Source organism: Camelus dromedarius, chromosome 4 (assembly GCF_036321535.1).
Source record: "Camelus dromedarius isolate mCamDro1 chromosome 4, mCamDro1.pat, whole genome shotgun sequence".
Taxonomy (NCBI): Eukaryota; Metazoa; Chordata; class Mammalia; order Artiodactyla; family Camelidae; genus Camelus; species Camelus dromedarius.
Window position 1 is genome coordinate 41,318,664 of NC_087439.1, and position 16,289 is coordinate 41,334,952.

Sequence of the window (16,289 nt, forward strand, 5' to 3'; positions counted from 1 at the left end):
AATGATAGACAGGAACACCTCTCAGGTTTGGTGAAAAACTACATGTTCAAATTGTTCATTTTTTCATGTGATCCTGGATTTGTGCTCACTTCTTTTCACACAGAAAATACCCCTGTCTTCCTAGGTATCATCCACTGTCAGTTTTCCCAAGCTAATTTATTTTCAGCCTCCGTGCTTTTCTTAGTCACATCTATGACTCATCTTGTCAGTCAGTATCTCTCTTCCTGTGTCCTCCTCCTCTTAGCTTTCACGTTATTTCTAACTTCCATCTAATCTTCTGCTCTATCTGTTACTACTTATCAGATTCAATGCAATCACATTGAATCAGCAAATCTTTATTGATTTGTGTGTTAGACACTGTACTGGTCTCTGTGAGAATAATTACTGTTCTCCCTGCCAAGGCTCTTAAACACATCATAGCACAAATTAACCACATTTGAAACTGTAAGGGATGGGGTGTAATTATTGCAGCATCTATAAATCAAATCACAACATTGCCAGTGAGGTCTGAGGGGATTGCTTTATCAATAATGAGATGATGTTCCAGAGTTCCATTTATCTCCTAAAGTTAACTTCTCCACATTCTGAAGGATGAAAAAAAGGACATATCAAATTATCTTAATTGTCCAGGCATAGTAACTGCTATAGTAAAGTCAGGAAATACAGATAAATTAACTTTTTAGAAGAAAAGAGGAAAACAGATAAATATGCCCTCACCACTTCTTTGAAATATTTCTTTCAAATGAGGTATATTTAGTCTCTGGAATGGAAGAGGGGAGATTGCATTTAACTGTATTAGAGCTCGTTTACCTTCAGTAAAACAAGCTTCTGGTTTAAGGTCTTCCTCGGGTTCAGTTTCAGCTTGTTCACCTTCTCGGGGTGGAGCAACATCGACTGTACTTCCTTCAGATGAGCTGGTTGCATTTAGTTTCTGGAAACAAAACCCCATTGCAAAGATGTGATTTTTCTCCCCTTTTATTCAGCTAATTTGGAAATGCTCTGTCATGGTGTGAAAAAATGGTAGTAGTAGTGATAGTATTTGACTCTATTAACATTACTGATAATTATATACTAATAATTTAACATAATTAAAAGTTCTACAATGTAACTACTGACTTGATTCAGACAAAAAAAGGTTAGACAGCATTCAACTTTGGTGATTTGGGAATGATGGATTATATCGATTAACTTGTTTATAATCTCCATTTGTTTATGGATGCCATATGAAAATAATTTAATACATTAATACTTAGGCCAAATCAAGAATGGTTTGATGCAAGTTTGGTATACTGACATTCATTATGGATTACAGTAATTAAAATGCTTCAGATCAAATTGTAATTTCTACTTTTCCAATGGAAATTTTCAGAGGGCAAAGAACATTACCAGTTGTCTGTAACTACTGTCCATGTTTCTGTAATTTTAGAAAGGAAGAATGGCACATTAACATTAGTCACAGTCATTATATTTTAACTTTGAGCTATATTTTTCTCTGGCTTACATAATTTCCCTCTCACTTTACTAGCAGAAAAATGATGGCTCTATTTCTCCCCATTTCTGAGCTGCTTAAATGAATCCAATACTTGCCAAAGAATTCTAAACGAAATGGAAATTTCTTCATAAATGACATTGTCCAGAATCTGCAGACTTTCATTAGGAGCACATTCTGAATTCAACATGTGATCAGGCTGTGAATTTTTCCTTTAAATAAATCATTGTGACATGCCACATGGCTAGGAAGAGCCACTTCAATGTTGCAAAAATAAATATCTAGTAAGTACTCTGATATTACTTGGGAAGACACTATAGATGTGCAATGTTTTATGAAAAGTGATGCAGAGACATGACAAACAGCACAACCCAGGCAATGTAAAGCTTTTAGAATGAAAGAACATGGACACATTAATGGTTTCCAAGGCCCCATTAACTTTAGTAGCTAAGTAGTTGGGTCACTCTGCCCTAGCCCCTGAAAGAGTAAATGTGTTATTGAACAGTGCCTAGATGACTCCCTAAATGTAGGTTGTATTGGAGGAAACTTGGCTCAAAATTCTTGATTTATTGAAATCATAATGCAAATGTAGTTTAGTACTTTATAATGTGAACTGTTTGAAGAATTGTATCCAGATGATACTTTCTGTGGTATTACCTTGAGGGTGAGATTAACCATGTCCAACTAAATATATTATGAAAGTTACCTCAAGTCAAAATATAATATTATAATAAAATATCTTCTAGTCTGGAGTATACTAAAGAGAGGCATGAGGCCAAAATTTCTGGCTGATGGTTCTTAGGATCATTATAGTACGAGAATTTTTACCACTAAATTCTGCTGTTTTTTGGAGAGGTGGAAGACCAAGACATACTTTTCTCTCTCAGGATTTTTCTGTTTCTTACAGCCAGAATATCTTTATTCTTTTAAGAAAATCCCAGGAAAGCTACTGCTGGATACAATTGTAGCAGCTTTGATATAACCAAGAAAATACTAGATAATTGTTTGGACTCGGCAATGAACTCTTCCCTTCTAATTTCACTGGTGGTTTATGGGTTAGACACTATGACATTTGATAAGTGGCAGCAATAATATCCACTGCATAAAGAAAACCAGTGAGAAACCAAATTATTTTGAAATTAGTTATAAAAAGCTTCATATTTCTTCTTCCTTTTGGCCGATCCAAGCTGAATAACTTTTTTTGAGCCTTGTCATGATCCACTCCTTCATGAAACCTTTCTTTCCTGCATGATTTCTCCATGCTTAATTTTATAGAACATTTAGTCCATAATACTTGTTTGTGTTGACCAAATATTCTCATAAATATATTTATAAATTATATATGTACATAAAGTTATATGTTTATGTACATGTAGATATATAAAAATGTACACACATACACATATATTATACACCAAAAGATCCAAGCACAGAATAGACACTAAATAGTTATGTGATTTTATGAAAAGTGAATAAATGAATGGTTGAATGCATTTTGTTATTACTGTTATAGAGAGAATTATAGTGTTTAGATAATTTGATCTTTTAATTTTGATACATAACTCAACTGTGGTCTTTACAGAAGTCTGTTTAATTGTATTAGAAAATGCATTTTCTTAACTAATAAGAATTATTTAATTAATAATATTTTAGTGATAAAAAAACATATTTCCAAAATGTTTCTCTAAAATATTGGCAGACAGTCAATAAAGAAATCTGAAGGAAGAAAGTAATAAGTGTATATGTATATAGGGCGAATACACATATACTTTTCCATTTGAAAACTTTAGAAAGTATACTCACCCTTCCCTTCTTATTTTACCACTGCTAATACAGTTGTGAGATGTTCAATTTTTTTGCATTATAATTCTCTGCCATATATTATACAAATGTCTTATGTTTAAATACAAATACTTATTTAAAGCAAATCTTTCACAGCATAAGTAACAGTAGCCATTAATCTGAATGACACTCTTCACCAAGTATCGACCTCTGGATGTGTTTTTGTACTGTCTTTAGATTATAAACATTTGTGAATGTGGTTAACATGTTTAAAATGAATAATTTCAATTTTCTAAATTGCTATGACTGTCATATACATTGTAAAGCAGAGAGTGTCAGTATGTGAGTTAGTTTGCCTCCATCTGCCTGGCCTTATGAATCATAGTATGTTTTTTGAAAACAGATAAGGAAAAAAACTCTGCATGTTTTCGCTCTTCTCAAATGAGCAGAATCCATTTTACATGGAGAACTGTTTCACTGTTATCCAGGATTTTTTCTGATCATAGGCTAATAAGCTCATTAGTCTTAAGGAAGGTAAGCTCCTTAAGGAATGTTTGGAGACTTGTAGACCCTCATGCACCGAAGCTAAATAATAGTTGGTAAGCTGGTGTTCATGTCACTAAGATGCGTTTTTGGGTGGCTCCTTTCCCTTTAAAGGAGTTTAATACAGTTAATTCTTCCTAGTTGGAGGATTCAGGCTTATTAATGGTATAATCTTCATAGGCCACATTTTTGTCATAGGAAATACGATTTATTTTAATACATTTTATTCTGTGAAGTTATAAAAATATTGTATCCACTACATAATTTTAAAGTTGTGAATTTACCTACATTTATAAATTAAAGTTTAGACTGTGTTCTTATTAAGTTACAGCAACTTACCAATTATGATGTACTGCCTCATAAGCTGTAGTCACTGGATATGTAAAGAATTTTACTGCTGTATTTAAAAATTTTTAAATTTATACCCTAGAAAACTACTTAAGCATTTAAAATTCTATACATAGGTATAATACTATATACATAATTTAAACTTTTGGAAATTAAGTCCAACATTTTGGCATTCATATTCTGATAGAGGGTAGTTTGTGATACATTTTATCATAGCCATACCAAAATGACTTCCAAATTTATTTAAAAGCATGTAACTGATTTAAAAGCAGGTGACTGGTGATAAATACAAAGAATAACTTACTTTCTTTAAATTGCCATAGCTGTGATACTACAACGATAAAAAAAAAAAAAGCAAAGAAACTTGAAATGAAATTTTCCACATTAAGGAACTTGATGACTATGCTAAATAACTAAAAATAATACTTGTTCTGAAGTAGTTAGAAAAATATAATTAGGTATATAGGCATAACAATAGAAAGATTGCATATAAAATCACATAGTACAAGCTCATCACTTATCTTCTTGTACTGTTTTCTCCCTATACCTCAATATTTTATGGCACTTAAGGCTAAAATCTTCCATCCCTTGTAGAGATTATTGAGTCTACAGAGGGATGATGGCTTATGCTGTACAAATGCATATTGGAAAGCAGGTTTGAAGATGCAACATTCTCCAGGCCTAATTCAGCCACAGAAAACATGCCTGGCTGTAGCAGAAGCCCGGCGCAATGCTGTGGAAGCCGCACGTTGATCCAAGAACCATGTTCTCAATGACATGGTACCTGAATACGAAGTTTTCAAGAATGTCAGCTGCAAATACCACTCATAGGAAATGAGAGAATCAGTACCCCAAAGACCATTTTCCCCCTAATAACATGGACTTATATAGAAATTCCCCCTTATGATGAACGTGGCTATTGATTTTTATCCAATTAAATAGTGAAATTTAACTTTCAGAGTCAGAAGAGAATGTTAGCAACTGGCCTACTTCCACTGAAATGCGCTCACATTTCATTTATTTTCAATCAGCTATCAAATGTTTGACTCTCACAAAGTGCTGTATGATTCAAAAGGCAAAAATAAAAGATTCAGCCATTACAGATTGCCTTTAAAATCTAGCCATTTCTTTCAGAGCTTCTGGGTTTTGTCTTGCAAGTAGAAGACGAAAATCTTTTGGTCACATATTCTATCAGGGCCTTAGTCTGATCTTTTGGATATGTCTATCCATATCTTGACTTCAAGATATTTTACTTCAAGACTAGGTAGCTGCATAGTGAGTCCATTGGGCTGCCTGTCCAAAGCAGGAAGAACAGGACTAAAACCAATAGCTCTTTTTTCTGAACCACATATTAAATGGTTAAACACATAAGCCATTTCTATTCGGTTTGACTTCAACATACTTTAAATATGTAACAGCCCTGGTGCTCCTTTTATTTTAAAAGAGCCTTATTGAGAATGCAATATATGAAACTGAAAATAATTAGATGGTAGTTGAAGAATAAGCTTAAGGAGCATCCAGCAGGTAAAAGAAAAAGTTATCTTAAGACACACAAAAATTTCTATCTACACTTGCCTTAATTGAGTTTTATTTCAACAGAAGTACACTAAAGCAGCAAAACAGTTCTCTAAAGGTTGAGATGGGTTTAAAATGGCTACTCACACACCCATCTGGGTCTGGAAGAGTTGTCTCACATTCAGTTTCAAAAGAGCATTTGGAAGATACTGAGAATGTAACAGAAATTAGAAGCTAGAGGTATTCTCCCATTGCTCTCTAGATCCTGAAAACACAGCACAGGGCCTTTTCTACAGAGGGGTGAGCTTGGGACCGTAGTCAAGCATCAGTTTCAAAGTTTCCGTAAAGGCTTTGAAAAGGAGGGAATCCTGTTGTAAACATTAAATGAAAATTTTCCAGCACCGTTTATTTCTATCTTGCTTGTGAAAAAAAAAGTCATATTTTCTTCAATGACTAATAATATTGTTTTACTCCTAAAACTAAAAAGTCATTGGTAAGTTAATTACATAAATCACCAGGACTGTATTTTTTCTATTTTTATTAGTAATTTTATGTCTGAATTTGTTGCATTCTACAACTAATTCTCACTTATCCGTAAGAAGAAGAGAGTATGTATAAATTAAACCTAGAAACAAACCTCAGACTCTAATCAGGCATTTTTTTTTCACCAAAAGCCTTGAAAACTGCCAATACTCATGAACTTTTCACTTTTGCTTTATAATTTCCCTTCAAGAACTCTCAGTCTGGCTGAGATTCCAATAAGCAATGATATCAGATAGGAGAAAGTTGTGTCAAGAGAATAAAGATTTATTTAATCTACAAACCTATAATAATTTTGGATATATCCTTAACTCCTCATAAAACTATAATTAATAATTGATAATCAAAAGTAGGGAATTCTCCAAGTCCCTTTTTTGCCTGCTCAGTTTTGGGTAGAACATTTAGGGAGAAATTCATAGATCAGGGATATAAAAATAGTAGGTACACTGAATGAGTTACTTAATAATGAAGATGCAGTGAACTTTTCCTATCTCATTTCAAGATGCTTTTCATCTTTTAATTACTTTACAATGATCATTTAGGGTTTTGCAGACACATGACTTAACAACTTTCCCAAACTACGTGAAAATCCAAGCTATGTGGTGCCCAAATGCATACAGACTATGGCCCTTCATATCCAAAAACTCATGATCACGTTACTCTTTTTTTTTTTTTTTAACAGAGGCTTTATCCCAAAACTTTAAAGCAAACATTTCCATCTGGAGCACATAAATTGGATGGATTGAAAATTATATTCATATATCTGAATATAATGGTCTGAAAATGGCAGCACTGTGAAAAAAAAAAAAACCCTGTGAGGCTCATTTTGGTAATACGACTTATAAGGGCTGAATCAACAACAACAAAAATTTGTGGTCTTATTTTAATGAAAGTAAAAGCAGAAAAGTAACAAAAAAGCATGCTCTCAAGTTCTTGACTATATTGAACTTTAAACATTTCTGTCATGTTTTAAAATAGATATAAGCCCTATAGAGCATGCAATGATTACTTTTAAAAGCCTAAAAAGGCTAAACTGGAAAATCATTAGCAGAATCAAATATGGTGTTGGGGCTGCCCGTCTTGCCTGACCATGCTGTGATGTGTCACACGATTCAGCAGAGAGCAGCTGGGCACGTCTAGCACTTCCTTGCCATGGCAGGGGAAGGAATATAGCTGAGAAGCATGCAGGCCAGTCAAAATTTATTTAGAAAGTGATTGTACATGTACAACTTGCTTGGGTAACCTGGGTAAAAGTGGTGGCACGAGCCTCTGGCTGGTTAAAAAACACCAGAATTGCATTCTTGATGGCGCCAGCTTGATTTTACTCCTGTGAGAAGTAAGAATGGTAAGCAGTGAAGGTCACAGTATGATATTGCTAGATTGTGCTTTGGAATTCAACTTCAAAAATGATTCTTAAGAGCATTTATTCTATGTCTTTCACCTAGGAAGACCATGAAACCTTCTAAGAATTAAATTATAAAAATCCATAGTTATATAAAAAGGTCAAGAAATCATGTTTATGTGAGCTTGAAATATATAAAAGCAGACAAAATTCTGCCTTATGTCTTTTCACAAGATATGTATAATTCCAAGTTTTTCCAGAATATAAAGATCATTATCTTGAAATCCATACCTTCAATTTTCTTATTTTTTCATGCAAAGTTTTATATTTATTTCCAAACCAATCTGTTTATGTTAGTGGTCCATATAATAGATATGTATATATTATATAATGTATATAATAACAGCAATTCATATTTTTAGCTCTAAAAACTTCTAGAGATCATTTTCCCCAACTGTGCTATAGCTAAATATATTTTATTATGAAAATAACTGGAAGCAATAGAGTAGCTAGAGTTTTCAGATATCATCTAAATTAATGATTAATTTACTGCCTCTTCTTAAAGCAGAAATGTGTTGCAAATTTTTTTTTCTTTTCTTTCTTCCTTCCTTTTTTCGAAATGTATCATTCTGTTAGGTTTAGCTTGTATGATTTTTCACTTTGTCAGCAAAGAGAAAGGCTATTCTGTGGGCTCCTCAAAGACCAACCCAATGTTCTTTTTTTACTTGTGTTCAAAAAGCTAAGAAGCATGACCCAAAATGTCACTTTATGGATATATTATTTTTAATTTGTGTGTGTGCAATGGCTATTAAAAAAGAATAACCCAGCTAACATAAATGTGAATCTGAAGTGTGACCTGTGTTCAACACCAGCTGTTTTCAGCTCTAAACTGAACTTTGCTGGAATTTACCTAAATTTGCTCTATAGTGCTGTATTTTGCTTTTATTTTTAAAATCAGTGTACAGTTGACCCTTGGACAACACAGGTTTGAACTACACAGGTCCACATCCACACAGACTTTTTTCAGTAGTAAATAATACAGTACTACACAAACCTCAGTTGGCTGAATCTGCAGATGTGGAACTCTAGGTATGGAACCATGTATGTGGAAGGCTAACTGTGAATTATACTCAGATTTTCAACTAGGCACAGGGTCAGCTCCCCTAACTCTCATGTTCAAAGGTCAACTGTACTTTTAATCTTTGTGTGAGCATATATGAGAATTGCCCTATTACTCTTTCAAGGTTTTTTGGGTACTAATTTAAAAAATCATCCACGGAAAACTTACTGTTGAATTTAATTTTACTGTGTAAAATAATTTGAAATTTTGTTCTAGCTTCATAGAGGTATTAATTTTATATTTACTTTGATGTATTTTCCCTCTAATATATCTGTACATTTTAAACAAGTTTATTGCATTCTGTAATTGGTTTCTACGTATCCAAAACTAGTTTGGAAGACAACAGAATGGCTATAAAAATTTAAAAAAAAAGGAATTTTTGTTCAGATAATAAAGTGTTTTCCAGGGCTTGAAAATGAAGACATTGTAACTCATTATTCCAAATTTATGATTTTTTAGCTATTAAAAAGACATGACAACAAGGCAGTGTTCATCTAAAACAATAATTTGAAATATTTGTGCTCATTATAGAGTTTTTGAAGTATTCTGGAAACCAACTGTTTGGTAAAAAGAAATTAAGCTATGTAATTTCCTTAAGTCCAATGTGATAAAACCTACGCTACTAATGTAACAAAAGTTTCTCTACCTCTTTGGCTTTTCTGTCTCTTCTTGACCCCAGGCTAGTCTTGTCCTTAGTCTTCCCTTATTTTCCCTTTGTGATTAATTCCTTGGTGATCTGTATTTTCAAGGAATCAGATGATTATGAAATCTGTGTAATCAAATCTACTTTTAAACCCTGACTGCTCATCCAGGCTCTGGTTCCCATTATATCCCACTTCAAATTCAGTATGTCCCAACCGAATTCCTTCTCTTCCCCCATAAACCTGGTAACCTTCCTAAAAAGGCCATTTCAGACAGTTGCATTACCATTTTCCCAATTTCCCAGATTATTTCCTGGGCTTTTCAAATTACCTGTTAGTCTCAGTTACCAGACTTGTTACCCTAGCCTGGAATTTCATCACCTCATTATTATCAAATGATTGTTACCACAATCCATAAGATAACCCTTATACCTCATTCTAAACTGTTTTACTCATTGATATCAAGTAAATTTTCCTAAAACATCACTTTCCCTGGGCTTTTCCCCTGCTTCAGAACAAATAGCTCCTTATTGACTGTGCAGCCAATTCCAAGCTCTTTGACTTACTTCAAAATCTATATAATCTGAAATTGCCTTACTCACCCAAACATATTTTCCACTGTCTTCTCAACCAATACTTTATTCATGCTGATTATTACACTCTAATACTAAGCTCACTGTCACCTCTGGCTCTTGTTTAGTAGGTTTCTGCTTTTTGCTTTCTGTTCATGTATTTGACCTAAACTTTGAGGCCTACTTCAGTTTTATCTTTTCCATTTAGCAACTTGCTATGTTCTCGTGTTCTCAATATCTATAAACTTATTTATATTCAGTCCTGCAGGATTAAACTTTTAAATACATCTTTAATGATTTTGTGAGTTAGTGTTAGCTTCCTCAAAGGTGTTGAGATTTCCCTGAAGAGGGGTTATGTTATGAATGTCTCCTTTAACTCTTTCTTACCCTTAGTATCCAGCAGACTGCTGAGTTCACAGAAGTGCTCAATAAATGCTTATTAATTAGTTGATGATTTTCTTAAATAAATCTACATCAAGTGGTGGAAAATAAAATTACAATTGAATTCTTATTTTACCAGAATGAACAACACATAAATTAGAATTGAACTCATTAAGATGACTTTGAGTGGAATTTTAGAGAAAGAATGTTATACCTCATTTTGTATGTATTTTTGACTTTTTAAAATTATTTTAAAATTTACTATTATAATATATCTTGGAAGTTCTGAAATGCCTGAAAAAAGGATCATGAAGCTATGAGTTGTGACAATGTCAGCTGCTTACTACTTATACAAATTCTGTTGATACTGTTACTAAAGAAAGAGGGTTCCAAAATATGCTCACAGAATCAGACATCATTTGTCTGATTTCTATGGTGTCAATATTATACCCTCAAGCTAAAACTTGTCTTTTATAATTCTGTGCTATACTTACTTCCTCATGGTATATTAGAAGTTCATAAATAAGTAATAGTAAAAAAAAAATTAGTCCTATTCTCCATAACACAGAATTGCAGAATTAATACCATGGAGCTACTATCATAGGATCCTAAGAATTCTAATCATACAGTAAGAACAGTTTCCTTCCTTCTTTATTTTAAATAAGTAGTAATATAATAGTAAGAACAGCTTTTCAGACTACAGATTAACTATAATCCTCAAGTGGAGCTTTTCTAAGTAGTTCTTAGTGTTTTCAAGTTAATCTGGAAGACTATAAATTTGCTCATCCTTGACTGGGCTAAATGTAATCAGTGCTACTTTTACTTAATATGTGTAACATTTTCATAAATGAATAACACTCTTATCATAATCAATAAAACTTTTAGAGGTAAACAAAAACTACACAAAACTTTCATATTAAAAAATCATAGCAAAACTTAGTATGTTATAGAAAGTAAGGAGATGACACTTTCACACTGATCAATAAAACGTGGCTCATTGATTTTTCCAGAAAGCACAATGTAATGAAGAATAGAGTGTTTAAATAACATCTCTTTTTTGGAAGACCACCTTTTAAATCAGACTTTCAAACTATCAAGAAGATAAATATACTAATTATTCAGAATGATGACGTCCTGTGGAAAGCTGGAATTTCAATGCATGGAATTCCCAATAAAGAATATGTCATAATTTCTCAACATTACCATATATATATATATATATATATATATGAACTTCAATTCACCATTAAATAATGCATGTAAACACTGTAAAATATCAGATAACTGTAGTGCAGGGTATTATAGGAAATGCAACAAAAACTTTAAAAGCATTCTTACCTCTTTGCTTTCTTCTAGTTCTGACTCACTGCTGAACTCTTCAGTATTTAAGTTTTCAAAGTCAGACTCTCCAACAGCAATTGGCACTGTTACAGTGAGGCTCGGATTGTTTATGAATGACATATAATCATTTTCATCGATTACATATTTTTCAACACTGCTTCCGGTACCCACACCACTGGTGGTTCCATTCCCATCTTTAAGATAATTAAGCTCTTTGCTTATTTCAATTCCAGTATTATTGGACACACAGCTGTCTATTTTGTTGCCTTCATGGATTTCTAGAACTTTCGGCTTTCTGAAAAAAGTTTTTTGGAAACACTCTCGTATCTTATTTTTCACATAATCAATTCCCTTTTGCATCCTTCCTACAGCAATCTGGAGATTGTTCATTTCATTATCATCATCAGTAGCAGCAAGATTGTCTGAGCTAAATGAACTCAACAATAAGGCCAGAAAGAGGTTCAGAACCTAAAAGAAGAAAAGAAAATACGATGCATTAATATTGAAGTATGTAAAAACATAATAGCTTAAACAGGGAACTCATAAGTCTTTGTTAAAATTAATTCAACAAATGCTTCTTGAATACTTACTACATTTCAGACACCTTGTCTCAATCATACACTATTTAAAGGACCTGATATCCTCTACCTGCTGTAAGGGCAAAATGGTAAAACAAGCACCTTTTCTTTCGAACTGAGGACAGCAGGAAAACAGAGCTTCTAAGATTTAAATTGTGTCTTCTCAGGGTTGCCAGTGAAAAGACAAAATCCCATTTTTGTGGTTTTGGCCAATGAGAAAAAAAGAAGTATTTTCATTTTAGTCATTTTACTTCATTTTATCAGTTTGTCTATGGAATGTCTAGCTTCATGTATGTAAATAATAACTTTATTTATTTAATAGCCTGGTGGGTAAGTGTTAAAACAATATACTAGAAATATAAGTTTCATTGTCCAATGGCCACAAACTTTTATAGCAGAAATTTCTAAATGCAAATTATATAAAGTTTAACACATTTCCCATCAATAGACTGTGAAATGTATTTGTCCAAATAGTTTAACAGATAGAGAAATATCTAAAATTACTCCCGGATTTAGGCTGGACCCGAATAATGTAAATTACTTTTCTTTTTCCTTTTTAATTTTCACAGAAAATATGAATAAATCTCAGGGTATCATTGAGATACATGGGGAAAGTATTACCCAATTATCTGATAAAATATGATTAATACAAGAATAATTCGTAATAGCTGACTCAAAATAATATTTATAGGACTATAAGCTTCAAGTGTAGTTACTGAGTTTCAAAACATGCTACATGGTAGGAAGGCACATACTAAACCAGAAGCCCAGTTTGTTTTCTTATTTTTATATCAGATTTGTTCAGAATCTAGAGCTTCCTAATTTACTGTTCTGAAAAAATACTGCCTGTCCGCAATATACCACAAGCCTCTAAGCAATCTCATTTGAAATGTACTTCTCTAAGGAAGGTTCAGTATGACAGCATAAACACTTTGTCCATACATAATTGAGAAATTTATGTATTAAAACATGTAAACGTATAAATTGTGCTTTTACATTACTGCTTTTAAGTCAGAGCTAGAAGTAAGTCTTTTAAATCTGGTCAATGTCCATACCTGTGAATAACTTAAACTGCAATAATTTATTTTCCTTTAATAAAACAAATTCAGGGAAGAATATATTTAGTCCCCTTCCAAGTCATTTGGATACTTACAATACATAGCTAAAATAGAGTGCTCTATTTCATCGAAATTTGTCTTCAAAATTTGGTAATATGAGACATGTCTCTGTGTAAGCAAACAGTATGAACTATGAATGTGTAAAGAACAATTTCAGTACAGAGTAGTATTTTTTTTAGAATTAGTGGAGATTATTATCTTATCAAAATAATATTAGGACAAAAAATAATGCAGGCCATAAAAATAATGTTAGGACAAAGTTAATCTTGATGATAAAAACATTTCTTTGAAGAAGGAAACCAAAAAACTAATATTTTTGTTCCCAGACTTTCACAGATACATCTCATTTAATCCTCACATAAATCATAAGACTTTAGTTTTGTTATTCCAGTATCATAGCTGGGGAACTTGAGCCTGAGAGAAGTTAAGTAACTTGCCTATGCTCAGAGTGCTAGTGTTGGGATTTGAGTCTAGGTTGTTGATAAAACCACACGTGTCTGCTGTATCAGGCCACCTTCCTAGGTACTGTTTGATCTTGTTCTTAATTATGAGTGTTTGCAATACATACGTACCACAAGGTTTCCAATGACCATGACCAACATGAAAACAATAAGGCACATGGTTTGGCCAGCGACTTCCATGCAGTCCCACATGGTCTCTATCCACTCTCCACACAGCACTCGGAACACAATGAGGAAGGAGTGGAAGAAGTCATTCATGTGCCAACGTGGAAGTTGACAGTCACTAGAGATTTTGCAGACACATTCTTTGTAGCTCTTACCAAAGAGCTGCATGCCGACCACGGCAAAAATGAAGACAATGATGGCCAACACCAAGGTGAGGTTACCCAGAGCTCCCACAGAATTGCCAATGATCTTAATTAGCATATTCAGGGTGGGCCAGGATTTTGCCAACTTGAAAACTCGAAGCTGTAATCAAGTGAAAACATACTCTTAGTAGTAATCACAATATAATTTTAAAAGTTAGTTAGACATTGTTTTATCAGTATGCTATATTGTAAACCCACCTCTGAGCAATATAAAAATCTCAAACCATACTAAACAAATTCAGATCCAGAAAAAAAGTGTTGATAATACTGGAATTGTAAATCAAATCACATCTATCTATCTGTCTGTCTATCTATCTATCTATCTATCTATCTATTTATTTTAGGTATTAGATTTTTCATCTCTAAAGTCCTGTTTGGTTTTTTTTATTTTTAAATTTTTTGTGGAGGTTCTGGGGATTGAACCCAGGACATCGTGCATGGTAATCATGCACTCTACCACTGAGCTATACCCTCCAATATCATTTAAATGAAAAAATAAAAGAGATTAAAATATGTCAGAGGTGATAAATAAAACATTTCTGATTCATCACCAGATATAACCATGAAAACAAATTAATATTTTAATTAGAGACATTTGTGAATTTAGTAAACTAATGTCACCTTCAGACTGTATTTTAGAGAGTAGAAAGAAATATTAAAAGTATGAGTTGTATATTTTTAAAGGACATTTATAATTTAAAAGTAAAATGAACTAATCTGGCAAACTTATAGAGATGCTTCCTTTCAATTAGAAAAATACACATTTTACTTAATTTCCAGTAAAATTTTACATATTTTAAAATATTTTTTCACTAAGTTAAAAAAATTGTTATATCATTGTTTAAGGTGCTAATAGGATCAAATATTTTCCCACATGTTCCTTTAAAGTAGATCCCACTTATATGAGTAAGGCTGAGAAAAAGCTAAGATTAATTGGTTGTAAAGTTTTTATTTGCATTTCTTTACAGACTTTAAAGCAAAAAATTTTTAAAGTAAATTTAAAACATAATTTTAGAAGCACAAGTGTGTTTTTAAATGTGCCTTATATAGGTAATTATTTGAAGTGTTTCAACCGTTTTTATCATTCTTGAAAAATAGTCACATTCAGCTTTAAAGAGAATATATATTTTCTTTGAAATACCTCACATATTGGTGTAAGTTTAAAATATATAAAAACTATAAAAGTGCACATTGATTCATTTTCAAAATATTATGCCAATGAAAGATAGAATATAAACATGGTCTGTGCAGATACCAGTCTGAACGATCTCAGTACAGACAGTCCCTCCACATTTGCCAGGCCAAGCTCCATCAAACTAAGGCTGACAATAATTCCATCAAAGATATTCCATCCCTCTTGGAAATAATAATATGGATCCATGGCAATGATCTTGAGGACCATTTCTGCTGTGAAGATCCCAGTGAAGACCTAAAGTAAAATAGAGATCAGTACTTCACAAGTATTGGAAAACTTTTGGTTCTGTAAGAATCTGTAAGGAATATTAAACACTTATGAGTAAAAATATCTAAAATTTAAAGTGAAGAAATGTGACAAATTGATATAAGTTTAGCATTTTTTTCCAGGGGAGTATTTTAAATGGATTTGTATTATTTAATGAATCTGCTAGATTTCTAAGACAATGCTGACTTTAAAACCTTTTATTTTTTCACATTTGAAATCTGATACTAAATGATAGCTACTGAATTATTGCCCTTTTTGGTACATTATGCTTCCAACATAATCACAACCAACTTTTTAAAAGTATTGCATTAGGAACAAATCTATATGTTATTGGAAGTCACTCAAAAGTTACTTCAAATTGGTTAAAAAAAACATTTTGTTCTTGATTTTTGTGTGTGTGTGTTTTTTAAAGGCACACCATCTTCTATAGTTTTATAAACATTCCTGAAACAAGAGTGAGTTTGCCACAAATGTTTTGTAATGATCATTTCTGGATTCATGCCTCAGAATTAAGGTTAATGGATAAATAGAGCAAGGACTGCAGATTTAATTGAAAGCAGCAGGAGAACATTCTCAGTATGCATGCACCCATAATTAGTATTAATAAATTATTTGAGTGGCTGGGTAAATGTCTGTTTGACAATAGAAAGGAAATGGTTTTGTTTTTAAACTCAGAACCACAGGCTAA

The 16,289-nt window shown here is 32.6% G+C and overlaps 1 protein-coding gene across 7 annotated transcripts in view; it reads right to left on the reverse strand.

Moving 5' to 3' along the window:
• SCN3A (sodium voltage-gated channel alpha subunit 3) overlaps nucleotides 1-16,289 on the reverse strand; it is a 113,505-nt gene that overhangs the window by 25,552 nt on the left and 71,664 nt on the right. For all 7 annotated transcript variants that reach the window (XM_064484865.1, XM_031451569.2, XM_064484866.1 and 4 more), the window contains 4 exons: nucleotides 15,395-15,568; nucleotides 13,883-14,239; nucleotides 11,612-12,082; nucleotides 811-931 (listed from right to left, as the gene is read on the reverse strand). In XM_064484865.1, coding sequence (XP_064340935.1) covers nucleotides 811-931; nucleotides 11,612-12,082; nucleotides 13,883-14,239; nucleotides 15,395-15,568 — 1,123 coding nt within the window. The remainder of the gene's footprint in view (nucleotides 1-810; nucleotides 932-11,611; nucleotides 12,083-13,882; nucleotides 14,240-15,394; nucleotides 15,569-16,289) is intronic.